Source organism: Atractosteus spatula, chromosome 17 (genome assembly GCF_055471065.1).
Source record: "Atractosteus spatula isolate fAtrSpa1 chromosome 17, fAtrSpa1.hap1, whole genome shotgun sequence".
Taxonomy (NCBI): domain Eukaryota; kingdom Metazoa; phylum Chordata; class Actinopteri; order Semionotiformes; family Lepisosteidae; genus Atractosteus; species Atractosteus spatula.
In genome coordinates this window covers 5,960,752-5,978,606 of record NC_142722.1, presented here as the reverse complement: position 1 = coordinate 5,978,606, position 17,855 = coordinate 5,960,752, and the positions used below count along the sequence as shown (strand labels likewise).

The window sequence follows — 17,855 nt, the reverse complement described above, 5'->3', positions numbered from 1 at the left end:
ACAGATTATAAACCGTACAACTGTGTGTTTTAACTCAGGTTTTTGAAAAAAATAAATAAATCCAAGGGCTATTACAACTTATAACGTCTTAAGCTCAGCTGTGACGAGGCTGAAGTTCTGCTCGCAGGTGTCCAAAATAAGCTTCACAAAGTTGGTGACTTCAGTGTTGTAGCTGTTTTTGTTGGAAGTTAGAAACGTTTGCATTTCTCTTGATCCTGTGTTGTCATTTGCGGCTCATGTGAGGAAACTCCCAAGTGCTTCTTTCTGACATTGTTGGACCCAGGTTCAGTCTGTCTTAGGCTGAAATAGGGATACACGCCTTTTATTTCCTCATGCTTAGACCTAGTTAAGAGCTTAATGTCTTACTTGCTGGGGTATCTTCTACGTTTGAATGGGCTCCAGTATGTCCAGACTCCTGCAGCTTGTGTGCTAACTGCACTCTTCCCCAGCACACGTCTCCCACTCTCTGTAAACTGCACTGGCTTCCTGTGAGGTTCAAGGCTGATTTGAGGTTTCTCCTGCTCGTGCTGATGGGCCAGCACCAGCTCAGGTTAAGGACATGATGCGTGAGTATGGTCCAGCTCGTACTCTGTGACCTGATGACTCTGGTACCCCTACTCCAGCCCGAGCCCGGACACCACAGTGGGCGTGTGTGGGATTCACTGCCCAAATCTATTACACACTCTGGGACTGTCAACATTTTCAAGCCTCTCCCAAGTGCCCATCTTGTAATGTATAATGTAGTTATACTCGTGGTTTTACTGGGACGATTAACTGTATTGTTTACCTTTGTGTGGAACAACACTCATAAATGGAAGTGTATTCTTATTAACAGATGTAATGAACTGTGACACTCTCCGTTTCAGGATTCCAGAAGGTAGATATACAGTATATATATATAGTTTAATTTGTTTAGAAAAATTTGAAATAAAAAATATCATGTTTAAAGCACTAAAGATTGCTGTATTCACAGAAATATTCTGTATATTTACATTAATTTGCTCCTGTAGGTTTACAAGTCTTTTAGGATTGCATCTGGCTTAACCTTATGAAAAGATGTGCTGAAAATTGAATGAGTGTGTTTGTAACTTCTTCAGAATCACTTCACTTGTTTCAGTTCCCTTTTCATCTTATGGAATGCTTTGCTTTTTGCTTTCCGATGGTGGTTTGGGACTGAAAATTCTGTAATTGCAGCTTAAGACCAGAGGTATTTTTGGTACATTCTTCACAAAGAATATTTACTTATAACTGTTAGTGGGATGTTGCTGATCTTCAAGTTGACAGGTGCTGTTTAACCCGCCCAGTCTGAATTTGCAGATGAGCACCGCAGGTGAAAAACTTACTATGCTTCTGCCTGTCCAGCAACTCTTAAATCAGGAGCTGAGGAACAACTTGTGTAGAAACGCAAAAGTTGACTTTGTCTTAAAAATGAACTCCTGTGCCTTATCTGTGTATGAGTCTGGGTCTTTGTGTGAATAATGGTATGCTTTTCTGTAACATTCTTCAGACACATACTTAGTCATTAGATTATAAGGAACAAGTAATAGGTTTATTCCATGCTGAAAAGAGAAGAAAACAACGTTTTGGGCGTGATGCCTTCTTATACTGAGGTCATGCTTGGATTTCCAAACAAACAAAGGCAAAAGTTGTAATTGCATTGTCAATTATATTTTTATTTGGTTTTGATGTTGCCTGGGTTTAATGGTTATTATTAATGGAAGCACATATAGTATCATCTTGAATTGATTTAGTTTCATAATCGTTGCTGTCTTAATTCATTTGAGTGAGTGGTGAACGGAGCTGTTGTGTATTGTATGGTTAGTGCTCTGAACATCTGCTGTCCTGAATGGTTGTGGCGGTAAGTTTTTCTTGTTTTTCTTTCTGGCAGTTGTGTCCCTTCACTACCATGGGTTGTGCCTTTTAAAGGGGAACGGCAAGCCTATTTTTATATTTGGGGGTCAGAAGGGCATTGACGAGTGCATTTCAAACCACAATAAAAGTAAAACGTAGAGGGTAATTTGTAAAACCCCCAATTTACATCACAAAATAGATGAAAGTTCCAAGGTGTGCACAGTCGCCATATTCTGCGATTCAGAACGAGGCAGCAAAACATCCGGTGAGGTGAAGGGACCTTATTACACTGTAAACAAGCAAGCTTGTGAACACATCTTGTACTCCAATAGAGATATTGCTCTCCACTTCAAGAGTGTTTTGCCTATAAATGGAACTTACTTGTTAACTCTGGATGCAGATCACTTTGAAAACTTTCTGCTGTGAAATATCTACCGCACAACCTGTACTTTTTCACTCGGACATTGTGTTACATTAATCATTACAGTGACTAGTGAGCAGGAAGGGCCACATCACTATTTGTGTGAACTCGTGCCCGTGGGGAAGCAGGGGTTTGTGACAACATGGCGGCTTACAGCCCTTGAAGTTCACGATTTGGTGCCGAATTCGAAATGTGTCAATTTTCTCTAGTTTGTCACTGAATTTATTTAGTTACCGAGATTTAATAACCGGTCTGTGAAATTGGGAGTGCAGTCGCCCTTTTAAACACGACATGCAGTGGAGGGGGCCGTGAATCCTTTGCTGCAGCGAGATACACAGGGGTCGCAGAATGAGGGGAACCCACAACCGGTCAAAAGCCCCACCCAAACACATGCACAGTCACTGGACTGCAAAACCCACTTCTCTTCTCAGCTCTACCAAGTCAGCGCAACTCTTTATTCTGCTGCTTTCCAGCAGTGGGGATAGATTTGTGTCAGCCTTCGCCTCTGAACCCAGCTTAACCTTTGTCGGCACTGGGGCGGGTTTGGAAAGAAAGGCAGGAAGGCCTGTCTTTGGCCCCGTGCCTGATCGGCCCTGACAGCAGTCATTTCTGGGATTAGCCCCTCTGAAAAGCGGGGCATTCCAGTCCGTCACGGCCATTGTCGCAGGCCGGGCACTGTTTGCTTTCATGAAGACAGCTGTTCAAAGCTGCGCTCCACGGGCTCCCATAAACCAACAGCGCGACTTCCGATAATCGTTTGTGCCCGTCTCTCACAGTCGATAAACCGCCGGGCTTTCCATGAGGCCCCCAGGATGCATTGTGCTTTTGGACGATACAGAATTGCATATTAGGGGCAATTGTGACGGGTCTGTGTGCGAGTTGGGGGGAGGGGATCTCGGAGAGTCCCAAGTAGATCATCGGTCTCTTACCCTAGATGGGGCACATTCATGGAGCAAAAGGGCTGTGGATGCTTTGGTTGTTGCAAACTGAGTATGTGGCTCAGTGATGAGAAAAACTGCCTGCATGTGGATTACTGGGATTATTTCCCAGCTCATGCAGAGTCTTCCTGTGCTGGGGGAGTTGATTTAGTGTGTGTGGGATGGTAGGCTTTGACTGCTTGTGTATGCTATGCAAGCATGTATGATGTGGGACGGGGGCCAGGAGTTGTCCCTCAAGGTGCATCATCTCGGTTTTTTTTTATTGGCAGCTGGAAGATTGTGTGGACTGGCAGTAGTATGCAGTTGTCTCTCCTAGCTATGGATCTGAATGAGTTTGTAAATATTGGGTGAAGGTTAGAAAGAAACAGTGAGACTGGGGTGTTGCTGTCAGGTGAAGTGAGCTGTTGTTCTGGTTACGGGAGGCAGGTCTGGAACAGATGCAGATGAGCTGCCTTTTACTGTCGGAGAGAGGGCCTCTGGGAAATCTCAAGTGAGTGGGGTTATGGGTAGGTTTGCCGTACAAATGTCTGAAGTGTTGTTTCCCCCTGCTGACAACCCTCTTGAAACAGCCCAGCAGGCCTGGTATCCCTTCATCCCTGTTTAATTTCACTGTGAGCTTTCAAAGCACATGGGCCTTAAGATCTGCTAGTATTGCAAGTGATAAAAAGCAGAAGGATTATCACGTTCACTGATTTTCTCAGTTCTGCGATGTCCGATGCAGCTGTTACAGTCCGTTTGCCTGCAGAGGCAATATCTGCTTTTGCATTTGTAACATGGGGTGAGAAAAACATCCAACGTAACAGAAATGAAGCAGAAGTGGCTGGACGAGGAAATCCCACCTTCTCCAGTGGCCATCCAAGGCTTCCTGGGTTTAAAGTCTTCTAAAGAATGGTTCCAGGTCATTCCAACAGGCCAATCCCTTGTGATTTTAGGAGTGTTTAATGAGTTGCTGTGGCTGTTGATGAGCAGGGGAGCGGACGTGTAGTTTCGGCAGGTTTGTGTAGAACAATCTGCAGTGCGTAAAATCCCTTTCCAGCTCTGGTCCGCTCTTTCTAATGGCTCTTTTCAGGGCTGATGTACAGAATTTTCCAAGCTCTCAAGGACGGCACTTGTGATCTGCTTTAAGTCATTGCAGTAACAAAAACGGACTTCCTCAGCTCCATCCGCCCCATTGTACATTTCTTGTTATCCTTCCTTATTCCAAATCACTCGGAATATTCTGTGAAGGTTGCATTCATTCCCTTTTTCGCTCATCTGTTAAAAAAAAAGAGAAGAAAAGAAAACGTTTTGGCTGAGTTTTCTCTGAAAACAGCTGAAATTCGTTTCTTCTCTTCTCTTTTCAGCATGAAGTAAACATTTACTTGTTCCTAAAGGAGAAGGGCCTTACTGTTGAGCCTGAGGAAGGTTTTTCTGGAGCTCGACATTTGTATTATGCCATATTGCTCCTGCTAGTTTTCATTGTCTCTATTGGTAATGATCATATTATGAGGAGTTGTAAAAATGGTGCATTTTTTCCTGTCAGCCTGAGCAGTGCCGACTTGATTTCTAGTGCTGGTTTAATAACCTCAGTAGAACGCTTTGGCTCTACAAATGAAGATTTGAAACAGATCTTCATTACGACAGTTTTAATTACACTTGATAGTTTTGTAAAGTCAGCCAACAATGGAAAGATTGATGTGCAGAAAACAATGACAAGGATGTCTTTTTTGCTCATGTGTTAGGATTTTTAGGGTGTTAGACATCCATATCTTAGAGATATATTGACAATGTACATCTCGGCTTCAATTCTTTTTTTGACCAAACGTTTAAATGGGAAATGCAACACTATTTTCATATTTCAGGGTTTTAAAGGGTCAGCATTGACGAGTGTGTTTCAAACCACAATAAAAGTAAAATATAGACAGTAATTTGTAATGTAAATTGGAGGATTTACAAAATAAATTAAATTTCCAGGTGTGTCCAGTGCCATATTGTGCAATTCAGAATGAGGTGGCAAAACTTTGGCGACGTGTTGCGGCCCTATTACACTGTAAACAAGCAGGCTTGTGACTACATGCTTTTTAATCCAATAGAAGTATAGCTTTAGTTTTTTAGACAGTTTTGCCGACAAATACTACTCCGCATGCAGATCACGTCGGAAGATTTCTGCAGTGTAATGTCTGCCGCACAACCTTATTCGCTCGTAAATCCGATTACATCAGTCATTATAGTGACTAGTGAGCAGGAAGGGCTTCAACATGTCACAATTCATGGGAACTGGAATGTGAGTTTGCGATAATATGGTGGTTTACAGTCCTCTTGCAAAGTTCAGAATTTTGTGCCGAATTCAAAATTTGTAATGTTTTTTTCTGTAATGTCACTGAATTTATTTTGTTACTGGGATTCAATTACTGGTCTGCAAAACTGGGACTCCAGTTCCCCTTAAATATGGAGCATGTACCCACACAAAACTGTGCTTTGTGTGTTCACAATGCTGAAATGATTTTCTCTCTGGAGTCTCAAAAACTGCACAGACAGGTACTGCGCTGCGGAGGGGGGGAGGTGTTCTGTCAAGAATGGCTTGTATTATGTTTGTGTGGGGCTGGATGTATCGGAGACGGGTGTGTGATTGTTGCAAGGTCCTGGTACTGCCCGAACCTGGTGTCCAGTAACCATCCAATCACAGCATATCATCACACGCAGGTCCATTCTCCTCAGCTCTGTCTGTAAGGACCCACACACTGACAGCTACAGGTGAGCAGCTGAGGGGTCCTGAACTATTCGATCCCACGTGGGCCTCGTCTAAAGATGTGGAATTGAAAAAATAGATTTAGGAGACCACAATCAGCACCTATCGGCCATGGTAAGTATTTCTATCAATTTTCTGTATTGCCATGGTCCTCGGTGCCTGCGCATTACATGTCAAAAAGTAACTGATGTCAGGAAGCACCTTCCCCTGCTCTGGGCAGTAGTACTTGCGTAGTGATTGGCCATTAATTTGTTAAACTATATTAATTTTCCCCTAAATCTGCGGGATTCTTCTAAAAGCGCTGGTGTCTGCCCACCTCCCAGAGGCCTACTGGTGAGATGCACTGGCGTCTCCGAGTCGCCCCTGTGTGCATGTGCTGTGATGGGCTGGCATCCTGTCAGGTGCCATGGGCTTCCCCGGATGGGTCCTGGCTTCCTATGATCTTTACCAGGAAAAGGCTCAGATGCTGGATAACAACATGAAACACAAATCCCGCTGCTACAGAGGCAGTGTAGTCTAATTATAGGATTGCTTGAACCTGCAGGAAACATCGCTTTCACAGATCCTCGTTTACAACAGCCTGAGCAGTACCTCTCCATGCCAGTCTCCTTAGCTCTTCAAGAGCTCTGTAAACAAAGTCGAAAAGGTCTCTGCCAGCCTTGGCCTCTAATATTCAAGTTTAGCCCTAGTCCTTACCACAGCAGGAATATTGTCTGTGACATGTGAACACTTATCTACACGGGGCCATTAGCTCTCAGCTGAGGAACCAGCTGTTGAAGCCCAGCTTCCTCCACTTAAGGGCCTGTCTTTACAGTTAATGAAGGCCTGCTGCTGCTCTTGAAGCAGCTGTACAGTTGTGGAGGTATGATAATGACAGCCACCAATTTGTCTTCTTCAATCCTCCTTTCTGGGACAATCCCATCTGGTTACAAGGAGCAAAAACATCCTGATGGCTGCGTTCGCTTGTTTTGAAATAGAATTGCAATCAGCGCTGGAATGCAAATTTGAACTAAACTTAAGACACTGCACGACTCTTCAAAGACAAAAAAAAAAATTTTAATAGTCAAAATGTGACAAGTATGATACCCATTTTTTTAAAAATCCATACTTTCATAGGAACACTATATTAGGCTTTGTACTTTACAGCTTACAGTAGGTATTTTATTAACATAGCAGTCGTAAGATTTTCTATCTCAATGTTCAGCGAGGATGTGTTAGTACTGCCACCCAGTGGATATTCTACAAAATGTTTTCCTTTTCTAGCAAAGCTGCAAGATCCATTCACTTTGAACTGCTTAGGGTAAAACCAAGACAAACATTAACGCAGCAGACACTAGGTACAAGGCAGGACACTAACTCCTTGACCACCAGGTCATCACTTACATAAATGTCTTCTTTTAATGTAACAGAAAAGGGATACCATTTAATTTCAATGTCCCTCATGTTAGGGGAAAATTAGATCTTAGCTTTTTGCAATACAAATCCTTACACTTGCTTTTGGAGAATTAGTGTTACAGAACACAGCTTAAAAATATATAACATATAAAAAAAACAACAGCTTACCTCTTTCAGAACTCATTACTACATTATTGCAACTAGTAATGTATCTAAGGAAATTGTGACCTTTTTCTCAGAGAGTTTCACAGTTAATATACTTTTGTATGAAATGTCACTATTCTAAAGAGTTAATAAACAATTTATAGACATTGAATGAGGAATTTAGTAAAGGAGTTTAATTGTTTACACTGCTTTGTAATGAAATGTCTTATTTACTTCAGTCTTAAAAATGCACGGTTAAGGAAGAACTAGAATAAACAATCTTTTGCTTAAAAAAACACTGAGATATCCTATTATTACATTAATCCTACACCTCACAAAGCACATCATCTCTGAAAATATAAACAAGCTATTGACATAAGGCAAAAGCACTGTATATCACATACAACAGTCTAGAGTACTGTATCTCTCCAGAAGGCAGTTTGTGAACATGTAAAGAGGTCACATCTTGAACTAAATCCCCTGTACTGTGTAACTAAGACATCCTAAGACACCTTCATTCTGAAGTGGTGAGAGCTATCCCACCTTTATCATGTCAGGCCAAAGCACCTGTGTTCAGGGCAGGTAGAACATGTTATATATATATGAATATATCTGAAAGCAGAACAATAGAGGTGGGTTCTTGGAGAACTAGAATCATGTGTTCTTTCTTGTGTAAAGGATGTTTGAGCAATGGTATTTCCTCACAACCCGCACTGTGCCAAGAAAAACTTTCTTTTGGCTGTCCCCTCTCATCTTAACTGTAACAGTGGTATACAACACAGTCCTTTACTTCTCAACTGGCCTTTCCTCCAGGCAAGGTCATGGTGCAATCTCATGATGTATGATCTTTGGATTCTTTCAGAACAGGGGATCCCAATGAAACCAACTTTATTAACCACTCTGGTACAATTCCCCTAATTGTTGCAGGTGTGGAACTTAACAAGCATCTGCAACAGGACAGCACTTCCCTGAGATGGTATTTCTGGAAGTAGGATACCATGTTCTTACCATGCTCTCTCACCTGCTGATTGGCCTTGGATTACACTAGCCCAGTTTCCATCACAATCGTCAAAACAAAACCCATTCATTATCACTGGTGAAACATAAGGGAGGAGCAGTTTTACCCAGTATGTCTGGCACACATTTGAAGTAAATACCACAGTACAGTGAGGAAAGCAGAAAGCCCTGTTCAGTTTCACGAGCAAAGTCTTCCTATTGTCATATTGACTGAAGTCAATAGAAGAGGGCTGAAACAATTCATGGATTCAAAGCTCAAAAACTATTTTCAGCAATCAACTTTTAACTCACAATTATTGATATACATTTAGAAAACACAACAAAAAGAGACAGGAAGGAGGAAGAAAAGTCAGCAGAAGAGAGAACTCCAGTTTACTGTACAATCCCAGAACTGCACCTCCATGCAGTTAAAGTTTTTTAAGCTGTTTGTTCGTGGTTTGGATCTTGATGTCCATCCCATCTACTCTGTTGATCAGGCTGTCCAGAGTGACGTCCTGGCTCTCGATCTCGGTCTGCATGCCCAGGCCCAGGTTCTTGAGCCGGGCCAGCCCCAGAGACATTTCATCTGGACAGGGCAGAGGAAGAAAGAGGACAGGACTGAACCTTGTGTCACTGAACTGCTTTATAAATCTATTCGAGCTCTCTCTCAAAATTCACAGATCATTCTAATTATTCTGCTATACTGAGCCTGCAGCACAGCAGAAATGAATATTGTAATAAACACCAAAAAGGATTATAATCTACTCCATTTATAGTTGGTTTAGGAAAATGTGTCTATACGTGTGGACTCGAGTGGATAACGTGCATTTACCTTTAACTTCTGACTATTTTTATTACATAATGATTATTAGAATGATGCAACTCTAAGGAAAAGTACAGACATGTTAGGAGACCTTACCCAAGTTATTATCCAGCTGTTCATGAGCTGCTCGTAGGTGCTTGTTTTTGGAGTATGCACCATCAGGCTGTGAACTGGAGTACTCTGTTTCAGGCCCTAAAGCTCCAAAACCTACAGAAAAGATATTGTATCACATCAATCCAAAGTAATGATCACACAGAGTCATCTAAAATACATTAGATCATATAAATTGATAATCAACCATTTCCAAGTCTTTAATTCTATCTTAAAGTAACCACTAACCAACTATGGAGTTTAATTAAATGCAATAACATACTAATTAGCGGGAACAGATGTCAGATTGTATTTTTAGGTGTTAAATTGTTCTGAAAAACCACATGCAACCCAGAGGCAAACTTCAAAATGTGCTGAAATCCCGATTCCTATAAAAGAATAATCAATTACCTGATGTGTCCAGCTTTCTTAGGTTTGGGTGGCTTGCTTGATAATTCTGTTCTTGCATCTTGCTATGGGCCAAAGCATCTTGCAATCTAGAGAACAATTCAGGTTAACTTCATTCTGTCTTGACTTTTCATACAATAAATTGAAAATGTGTTACATTATGTTTGTACACTTGATTACAGACTTCACTACCGATGGAATTACTTGGAACAGAGAAGAGGGAACATACTTGCTGCTTGGTTTGTACTGCGCTGGTTCCTCCGGGGGAGGCTTGGTTTCTGGCTTGGCTTTGAAATAATTGACAATCCCTCCCCACACACTCTTTATGCTGTTGATGTGTCTCTGGCTGGTCTTCAGGTCTTGATCCATGTTGTCTAACATTCGCTCAGTCCTCTTCAGGGCCTCACCTTGTCTCACGAGCTCCTGCACACAGATTGAAATGTGCAATTTGGTGAAATGACAGACTGTAAACATTTACTGCAATTAGCAATCTCATCCAATTCCTGCATGTTATTTGTGTTGATTTAAGTTGTGTTGATTTAGACAGCCCGGGAATTAGAAAGAACAATGATTTTACGCAATCTCTCCAGCTTGATTGACTTCTTATAGGCTGCAAAAAATATCTTCACACAACTAGGATTACAGGCAACCTTCAAGCACAAGCCAGCCAGCAGCCATATCACCCTGCAACTCACAACTGGCAGCCCACTGAAGCTCAGCAGGTGTGAGCCTGGTCAGTACCTGGATGGGAGACCTCCTGGGAAAAACCTAAGGCTGCTGCTGGAAGAGGTGTTCAGCATTTACATGTTTCCACTTGGTCAGCTTTTAAGATCACATGGCCTTAAAACCACTTCTAAGCTGACAATACTCAAATCTACCTCCATACCAAACCTGACACTGATGTGGCTGTTTTTCTTCTCTCTAATTGCATCTCCGACATAAAAACATGGATGACTCAAAATTTCATTCATCCAAACTGTGACAAGACTGAAGTCATGCTTATTGACGCCCCCATCAACTTTGTAAAGCCAATACTGTAACTATCTGTGGATGGTACTGTACTTGAACTTCAGTCTAAATTGAAAAACCTGTGGGTGATATTTGATTCAGACTTGACATTTGACCCACATATGCAATATATTGTCAAAACATCATTCTTTCACCTCAGAAACATTGCCAGACTACATCCTATGTTATCGCTAACTGTGGCTGAAAAGCTGATCAACACTTTTGTCTTCTCCCAAATTTACTACTGTAACACTCTACTTGCTGGGGTTTCTAAATTCATATTGAACAAACTGCAGTGTGTCCAACATTCAGCAGCCAGAATCCTGACCAGGACATTACTCCTATACTGGAGTCCTCGCACTGGTTTCCTCTCAGGTTTCGTGTCGACTTCAAAATCCTCATGCTCACCTATAAGGCTCTGCATGGCTTGGCATCTCAGTACCTGTCTGAGCTACTATCACCCTACTACCCATCTCTTAACTCTTCTAACTCTAGTCTCTCATCTGTCCTCCAAGCCCATCTTCACTCTATAGGTGACAGGGCCTTCTCCTGCTGCGCCCCAAAGCTCTGGAACTCCCCCCCCAAGGATATCAGAGAGTCACCTTCTCTAAACTCCTTCAAATCCAGACTCAAAACCCTCTTCTTTGGAAGAGCCTTAACTTAACTGGTTCTGTTATTTACCCCCTCTGCGCCTTCCATCTACTCTCTACTATCATTGTGTATTTGTATTGTGCATTTCTTGCGTACATTTGTTGTTGTTGTTGTTGTTGTTCTGTTAAGCACTTTGAGAAGCCACCTTCAAAGGTGCTAAATAAAATAAAGATGATTATCATCATCATCATGTGAAAAGTAAAACCACAATGCAGAGCCTTGACAATGTGCTCAAAATTTTCAACTGTGTGTGTGAAACTCAATCTTTAACTGCATTTTAAAGGTTCTAAAATGTTCATTAACTGAAAATGCTGCAAAAGGAGATTACATATTAGAAACAACCTATATAAAGTAGAAGAAATGTTGTCTAGTCTAGAACAGTACAATTCTATTAACTTAAGCATTCTATTTCTGACTTAGAGAAGAAACAATAAATATAGTTCTTAGCTTCTTTTGAATTACTGAACTTTTGTATTATCGTCTGCAGGGCAAAAACCAGTGGATAAAAAAACCCTTTTTACAGAACAGGTCCTTTTAGAAAGACAAATACAAGCATGTTAGTTGACTGTCACCTTTTTCCAGTATTCCAAGGACAAAGCCAGGAGATTAAATTCTGTACCAGTTGTAGCAGCAATCAAGTGGTACAAGGAGCACAAGACAGAAAAAACTTTTTTAAGATATGAAGATTTACACAACCCCAGAACTAACATCTTGCAAAACACGGACCACTCTGAAGTAAAACAACCTCTCTCTCATTGGTCAGGGAGGAACTGCTGAATTTCCCTTAGCTCTTTTATTGCCTCAATATCTGAAGAGACCAGAGTCCAGAAGTAAATGAGTGTATTTGTAATGGTATTAGCATAAGACAGGTTCTGAGTTTCTGTGTACGTACCTAGATCGCTTCCATATTAAAACAGATGACAAAGAAGCTATATACTGAGAGGTATCCTACTAAACGTTTTTCGATTCCTCAAGCCATGATTTAATGTCATGAATTTAATTTTTTTTACCAAAAAGTTCTGTTTTTTTTTCTGCTGAGTTTCTACTGTATTTGCCGCAGCAGGAGGGAAGCAAGACCTTACTCTCTGCTGCAATTCCACCACACAACCAAGACTGATGCTTATCATGCACTGTTGGGTTTTTTTTTTTTGCAAACCGAGGTTTTGCAAAAGACTTCAGACTTGAACCCTATAAGGGAAAATAGTGAAAGACTCCACCTGAAAGGGTTCTGGTTTCAGTGAAGTACGAGAATAATTAGTTCCATCCAGGTATTTGACAGAATACCACATTTGAATTCCTGAACGTTTTCTTGCATGCCAACAGGACGCAAACAGCACTTTCCTCGAATGCAGGGGTTTGGTATTTGGGAGTCCAGAAGCCAGCAGGTTTTCAGCACCCATATATTATCATCTTATCACCTGGGTCCTGCAGCCTTAAGCTACTTTAGCAAACCTGAATGAGGCTCAGAGTTGCTGCTCAGAACTCCCATGTGTCACAGACCTCCAGAAGCAATTTCCAACTGGAGTGATGTCCCCTTGAACATTTCGGAATAACTTTGTAAGTACAGACAGTACAGGCCTGTCTCGGGGCTTTAATGGAGGCTAACAATTTCTGCAGTCAACGGATGTAAAGAAATCTAAAAAAAAAGGGTATTTTTGCACATGACCTAAACTGTTGGTCTCCAGTCTAAACCAGATCAGAGAAAGGGAACCCTGCGTCACGAACGCGGGCGGATCGGGCGTACCTCGGCTGTGTCTGTGCCGATCTTCTCCGACTCGTTGATCAGGCTGAGGGAGCGGCAGCTGCTCTTCACCGCCGAATCCGCCGTGCGCATCACCTCCTGCTCCAGCTGCTGCCGCCGCCTCTCCGCCTCGCTCAGCCGGCTCGCCGGCGGCCCGCCGGAGCCCCCCCACGGCCCGAGGTCGGCCGCGCCCTCCTCGTCCTCGTCATCGGCGAAGGGGTTGTGATTTTTGGGGTAGGCCGACATTGCTGCACCTGGGCAAACGCACCCGTTCCTTCTGAAACAGGAATGTGGAGGCATAGCAGATATATCACCCTGCAACTCACAACTGGCAGCCCACTGAAGCCCAGCAGGTGTGAGCCTGGTCAGTACCTGGATGGGAGACTCCTGGGAAAAACTAAGGTTGCTGCTGGAAGAGGTGCTAGAGGGGCCAGCAGGGGGCGCTCACCCTGCGGTCTGTGTGGGTCCTAAAGCCCTGGTATAGTGACGGGGACACTGTACTGTAAAAAATGTGCAATCCTGTGGATGAGATGTAAAACTGAGGTCCTGGCTCTCTCCTGACTCATTAAAATCTCAGAGAGTTTCTCGAAAAGAGTAGGGGTGTTACCCCAGTGTCCTGGCCATTTCTACCCCGGACTTTGCCGATCATGGCCTCCTAATAATCCCCATCTCTGAACTGGCTTCATCACTCTGCTCTCCTCCCCACTGAGAGCTGGTGTGTGGGGAGAGGACTGGTGCATCATCCAGGTGGGGCTGCACACTGGTGGTGGTGGAGGGGATCCCCATGACCTGTAAAGCGCTTTGAGTGGAGTGTCCAGAAAGTGTAAGCAATTATTATTATAGCACACTATCCTCCCCCATCATAATTAGCTGAAATGAGCATATTATCAAACGGGGAAGTGAAAGTGGAACAAACACACGTAGGCCTTATTTAATTTATATTACGTGTGGTATCTGTGAGTTTTTCTGCAGGGTCTCTTTTAAACTGCTGTTAAGGTGCCCCCTGTCAATCTTTGCTGCTGTCTCGACTGAACCACCCAGCGACCTCCTGCGCTGACCTCTGAGCCGCGGAGAAGCTCCAGCAAGTCACAGAGGAGAATTTAAAGCTATGAAAGATGATAGCGAAACTTCATATTAAGATATTTGCTAGAAAGGAATGCAGCCACTCCGAAGACAAAAAGTACTTAAAAATCAAAAGACCCTAACACACAAACCACAGGGAAACAGAACAGAAACAATGGGTAAAATTAGTACAATGCCTAAACTATCTGAATTCTTCATAAAGCTGATATGATCAGGGAAAAGAAAAACTCGAGGAATGGAGGAATGCTTATTTTAGATTTACATCTGAGGAAAGCAGGGGTTTGTGTCTCCAAAGGCCGCACGTGTAGACCGTAGACAAATCAGACAGCAAACGCAGGAAATCTTTTTTAGTTCAGCACATACCGCACAAAATCGAAACTCCGGTCAAAGACTTTTAGGCAATGTAAGTATAGCGGTAATGCTGTATCGCGTATATGACTATATAATACGTCATATATAATAACATATTATAAAATGATATATATAACAGACCATAAACAAGGTTTCACCCTTACCTCTCCAGCTGCTGACTCTCGCACCCTCGGCCGAGCGAGTCTCCCACTCAGCTGATCTAACCCGGAACAGTTTCTTTCGCAAGGTGACGTCAGTGGATATATGTCATGTGACCTCCCCACGCCCCACCTATATTTCAATTTCTAATCAGTTCAAGCCGCAATTTGAATATAGAGAACGAGAAGTAAAAAAGGCGTTAATGTGGAACAGGAAGGCCATATATGATGCCCGTCGCAAATAAAACATGACATAAAATATAACATCGATTGAAAAAGTGAAATAAAAAAATAATGTGTCGTAAAGAGCGACTCGGAGATTGACAGGTCTGTCAAAATGGTCTAAGAAGCGCAGCTCCTAATGATTTGTAACGAGAAACAAAAGTGATAAAGCATTATAGAATTCTCTAGCTCTTGGACATTGTGTAAATTTGACGTTATTTGAGCTAATGCTGAGGAGCTAAAAAACAGGTGATACACTGTCAGGTTACTGTCATTGCGCCTGGGACACAAGTGCGTGTACAACTGAGACAAGCGTCATATACATGTAATAACACTACCAACATTGCATTACTAATATTCAATTTACCGATGAGAACCGAAATTAGAATTCTAATTAACATTAGTTATTTAACGGTGAGTCTATTTACCATTGTAAAAACTTTGCTAAAACTTTGTCTCGCAGAATCTAATCACTGCCTCCCAGCAAGCTTTGGAAATCCTGATAAAATGTTGTTTTCTTGCCCAGCCACGCTGATAAAGCCGATATCTCGGCTTCATTCAACCGCTGGCTGTTGAGTGGATAAGATACTGAGATCAATCAGCTATTGCATACCAAACGAGCTACAGTAAGTGAGTCGACTGTCCAGCCTCGCCTCGTTTGTATCCTGTCAGAATCTCACGTTCGAATTTTCGATTTCGCTTTTTTTTCCTTTTACAGCTCGCACAGTGCACGCGTACAGTTTGGCTCCCCGGGCTCGCCGTCATATCGGCGTCCTCGTACACTGTGCGTTTCTGCTAGCGGATGGAGAAGAAGCGAAGATGTCGGTGAAAGGGGGTGGATCGCGGGGGTTTTATTTTAACACAGTTTTATCCCTCGCTCGATCGTTGGCAGCGCACAGACCGGCACCTGCAGATAAGGTGAGGCGGGATGTTCTATTGCTATGTGAAAATGAGGCAAATGTAGACGCCGGGCGCTAATGTTGCGTTTTTTCTTAACTAGTTGCACCTTAGTGGCGAGTTGTTTTGGTCTGTGAATGACTGGTATCGTTCCTGTCAGAATGGAGGATGCTTCTTTTCTAACAGCGTGTTACAAATAGTCTAGTGCTTTACAGTTTAGATGCTGGCGTTTGAGACGACTGCTCGATACTGTTGTAAATTGACACCGACGTTTAGAGAGCTGTCCGACATGATGTGGCCTCTTTCTGTATGGCGTTAGTGCAGATTAGTTAGTCAGCGGGCGGTTAAATGATACAGACTTTTTTAAACAGCTCGGTTTGTGGCAGGGTTTGTTGAACATTCATGAGTACATCTTTTATTTTACTATTGAACCGGGAGCAGCCTGCGTTCTGTTTAAAATGTTCATCAAAAAAAAACAATGTGGAGATTTGGGAATTGGTTTTGAATAAACTTGAATTGTAAAATAAAAGTGTGGGTTACACTATCAAAAGGCTGCCAAAAAGAGTGTTTCTTTTCTATCCTTCTTGCTGCTATGTTGTCCATCTATCGTGTGTTGTCATCTTTTCTGGATTATTTTTTTTACCACAGCTCACCTTGGCGTTCACAACACCAGACCTCCGCGTTTTCTTTTGCCATTATTTCAGCAGCCTGTTGCCATATTATGTAACTATATTCCTTACATATCTATTACACACACACAGGATTAAAAATAGGTTAATTTTATGATTTAAGTAGAAGCTGATATTTGTCGCTTAAATCAAATTCTTTGTCCAAAGAGCTGTGGGAGTCTGTAACAGGTCATGCTGTTGAAGCTGATAACCTGCTTTTAAACAGCTGGGTGAGACTCTGATCCATGAGCTTCTAACTGCTAAGCTAAAAGGCTTGATGGGCCTAATTGTTTGTAACTGTTCTTTTTTCAGGATCCTGGGTATGTGAAAATCTGCTGAAACTGTTCTATGTACAGAGCAGAACAGTTGTTTTTAGAAGTCCAGTTGTCTATGCCCTGCTTGTTGTCCTCAGGGCTGTTCCAGTCCTGCTCTTTGCAGTGCTGGACTCTTAATGGCGCCTGTGCTTCTTGCTGTCGCAGGTTCAGAAACTGCAATGCATGTGCCCTGTGGACCTGCGGGGCGTCTACCAGCTGGACGAGCGGCGCAGGGGCGCGGTGATCGCTCTGGGCATCTTCCTGGTGGAATCTGGTCTGCAGGTAAGCTTTGTGCGTCAGGATTCTGCGCGCCAGTCTTCCCGAAAGACTCGGAGCTCGCCAGCTGCGGATTGAATTGGGAATGCCACACAGCTGCAGCAAGAAGCTAAGCTTAATGATTTGATCTGCTGCAAGAATTCAGTAGCAGGATTTGACATGCTTTGCTTTATGCACTCAGATGCATGTGGAATAGCACTTGCCATCCATCCATTAACATCAAGCTGCTTCTTCCCAGTAAGGGTTGCTGTAATATGGAGCCCATTCTGGATGCACAGGGCACAAGGCTGGACTAGGGGAGATGTCAGTGCATCACAGGGCGCATGCACGCACGCACACACACACAGACACAGGGATACTACTTAACCTGGCCGGCATGTTTTTCCAATGTGAAAGCACCCAGAGACAACGTGCAGAGTCCACACAGAGGGCTCTCCAGTCCGGTATCAGCCCCAGGACCCAGGAGCTGTGAGGCAGCAGTGCTGAACACTGTGCCACCTGGAATCTCACCAGTTTGAGAAAATAAAGTTGATGGTCTGTTGTTTTTGCAGCACAAAGAAAGTATTGTTACATACCTGCTCGGTCTGCTGAAGGGGTTGCCCCGGGTTCAGTGGATCGAAGAGAGCACAGGAAGGAAAGGAAAAGGTAAGGAAGATTGATTCCGTTATCATTTAAAGCAGTGTCAGGAGTGA

General features: G+C 42.9%; 2 protein-coding genes across 2 annotated transcripts in view; one reads left to right on the top strand and one right to left on the bottom strand.

Annotated features, from left to right (window-relative positions):
• Positions 1 to 6,974: 6,974 nt before the first annotated feature.
• On the bottom strand, positions 6,975 to 14,899 carry snap29 (synaptosome associated protein 29). The gene is made up of 6 exons (XM_088935648.1): positions 14,793 to 14,899; positions 13,198 to 13,471; positions 10,024 to 10,217; positions 9,798 to 9,883; positions 9,393 to 9,503; positions 6,975 to 9,059 (listed from the first exon to the last, which is right to left on the bottom strand). Exons 2-6 carry the CDS (start codon positions 13,438 to 13,440, stop codon positions 8,902 to 8,904), a joined length of 792 nt encoding a protein of 263 aa, XP_088791774.1. The 5' UTR covers positions 13,441 to 13,471; positions 14,793 to 14,899; the 3' UTR covers positions 6,975 to 8,901.
• An 896-nt stretch (positions 14,900 to 15,795) lies between these two features.
• The window catches only part of pi4kab (phosphatidylinositol 4-kinase, catalytic, alpha b), a 45,154-nt gene continuing 43,094 nt past the window's right edge, over positions 15,796 to 17,855 (top strand). Inside the window, exons 1-3 of the mRNA XM_088935789.1 lie at positions 15,796 to 15,926; positions 17,053 to 17,169; positions 17,715 to 17,808. Of these exons, the coding sequence (XP_088791915.1) occupies positions 15,828 to 15,926; positions 17,053 to 17,169; positions 17,715 to 17,808 (310 nt within the window). The 5' untranslated portion in view covers positions 15,796 to 15,827. The remainder of the gene's footprint in view (positions 15,927 to 17,052; positions 17,170 to 17,714; positions 17,809 to 17,855) is intronic.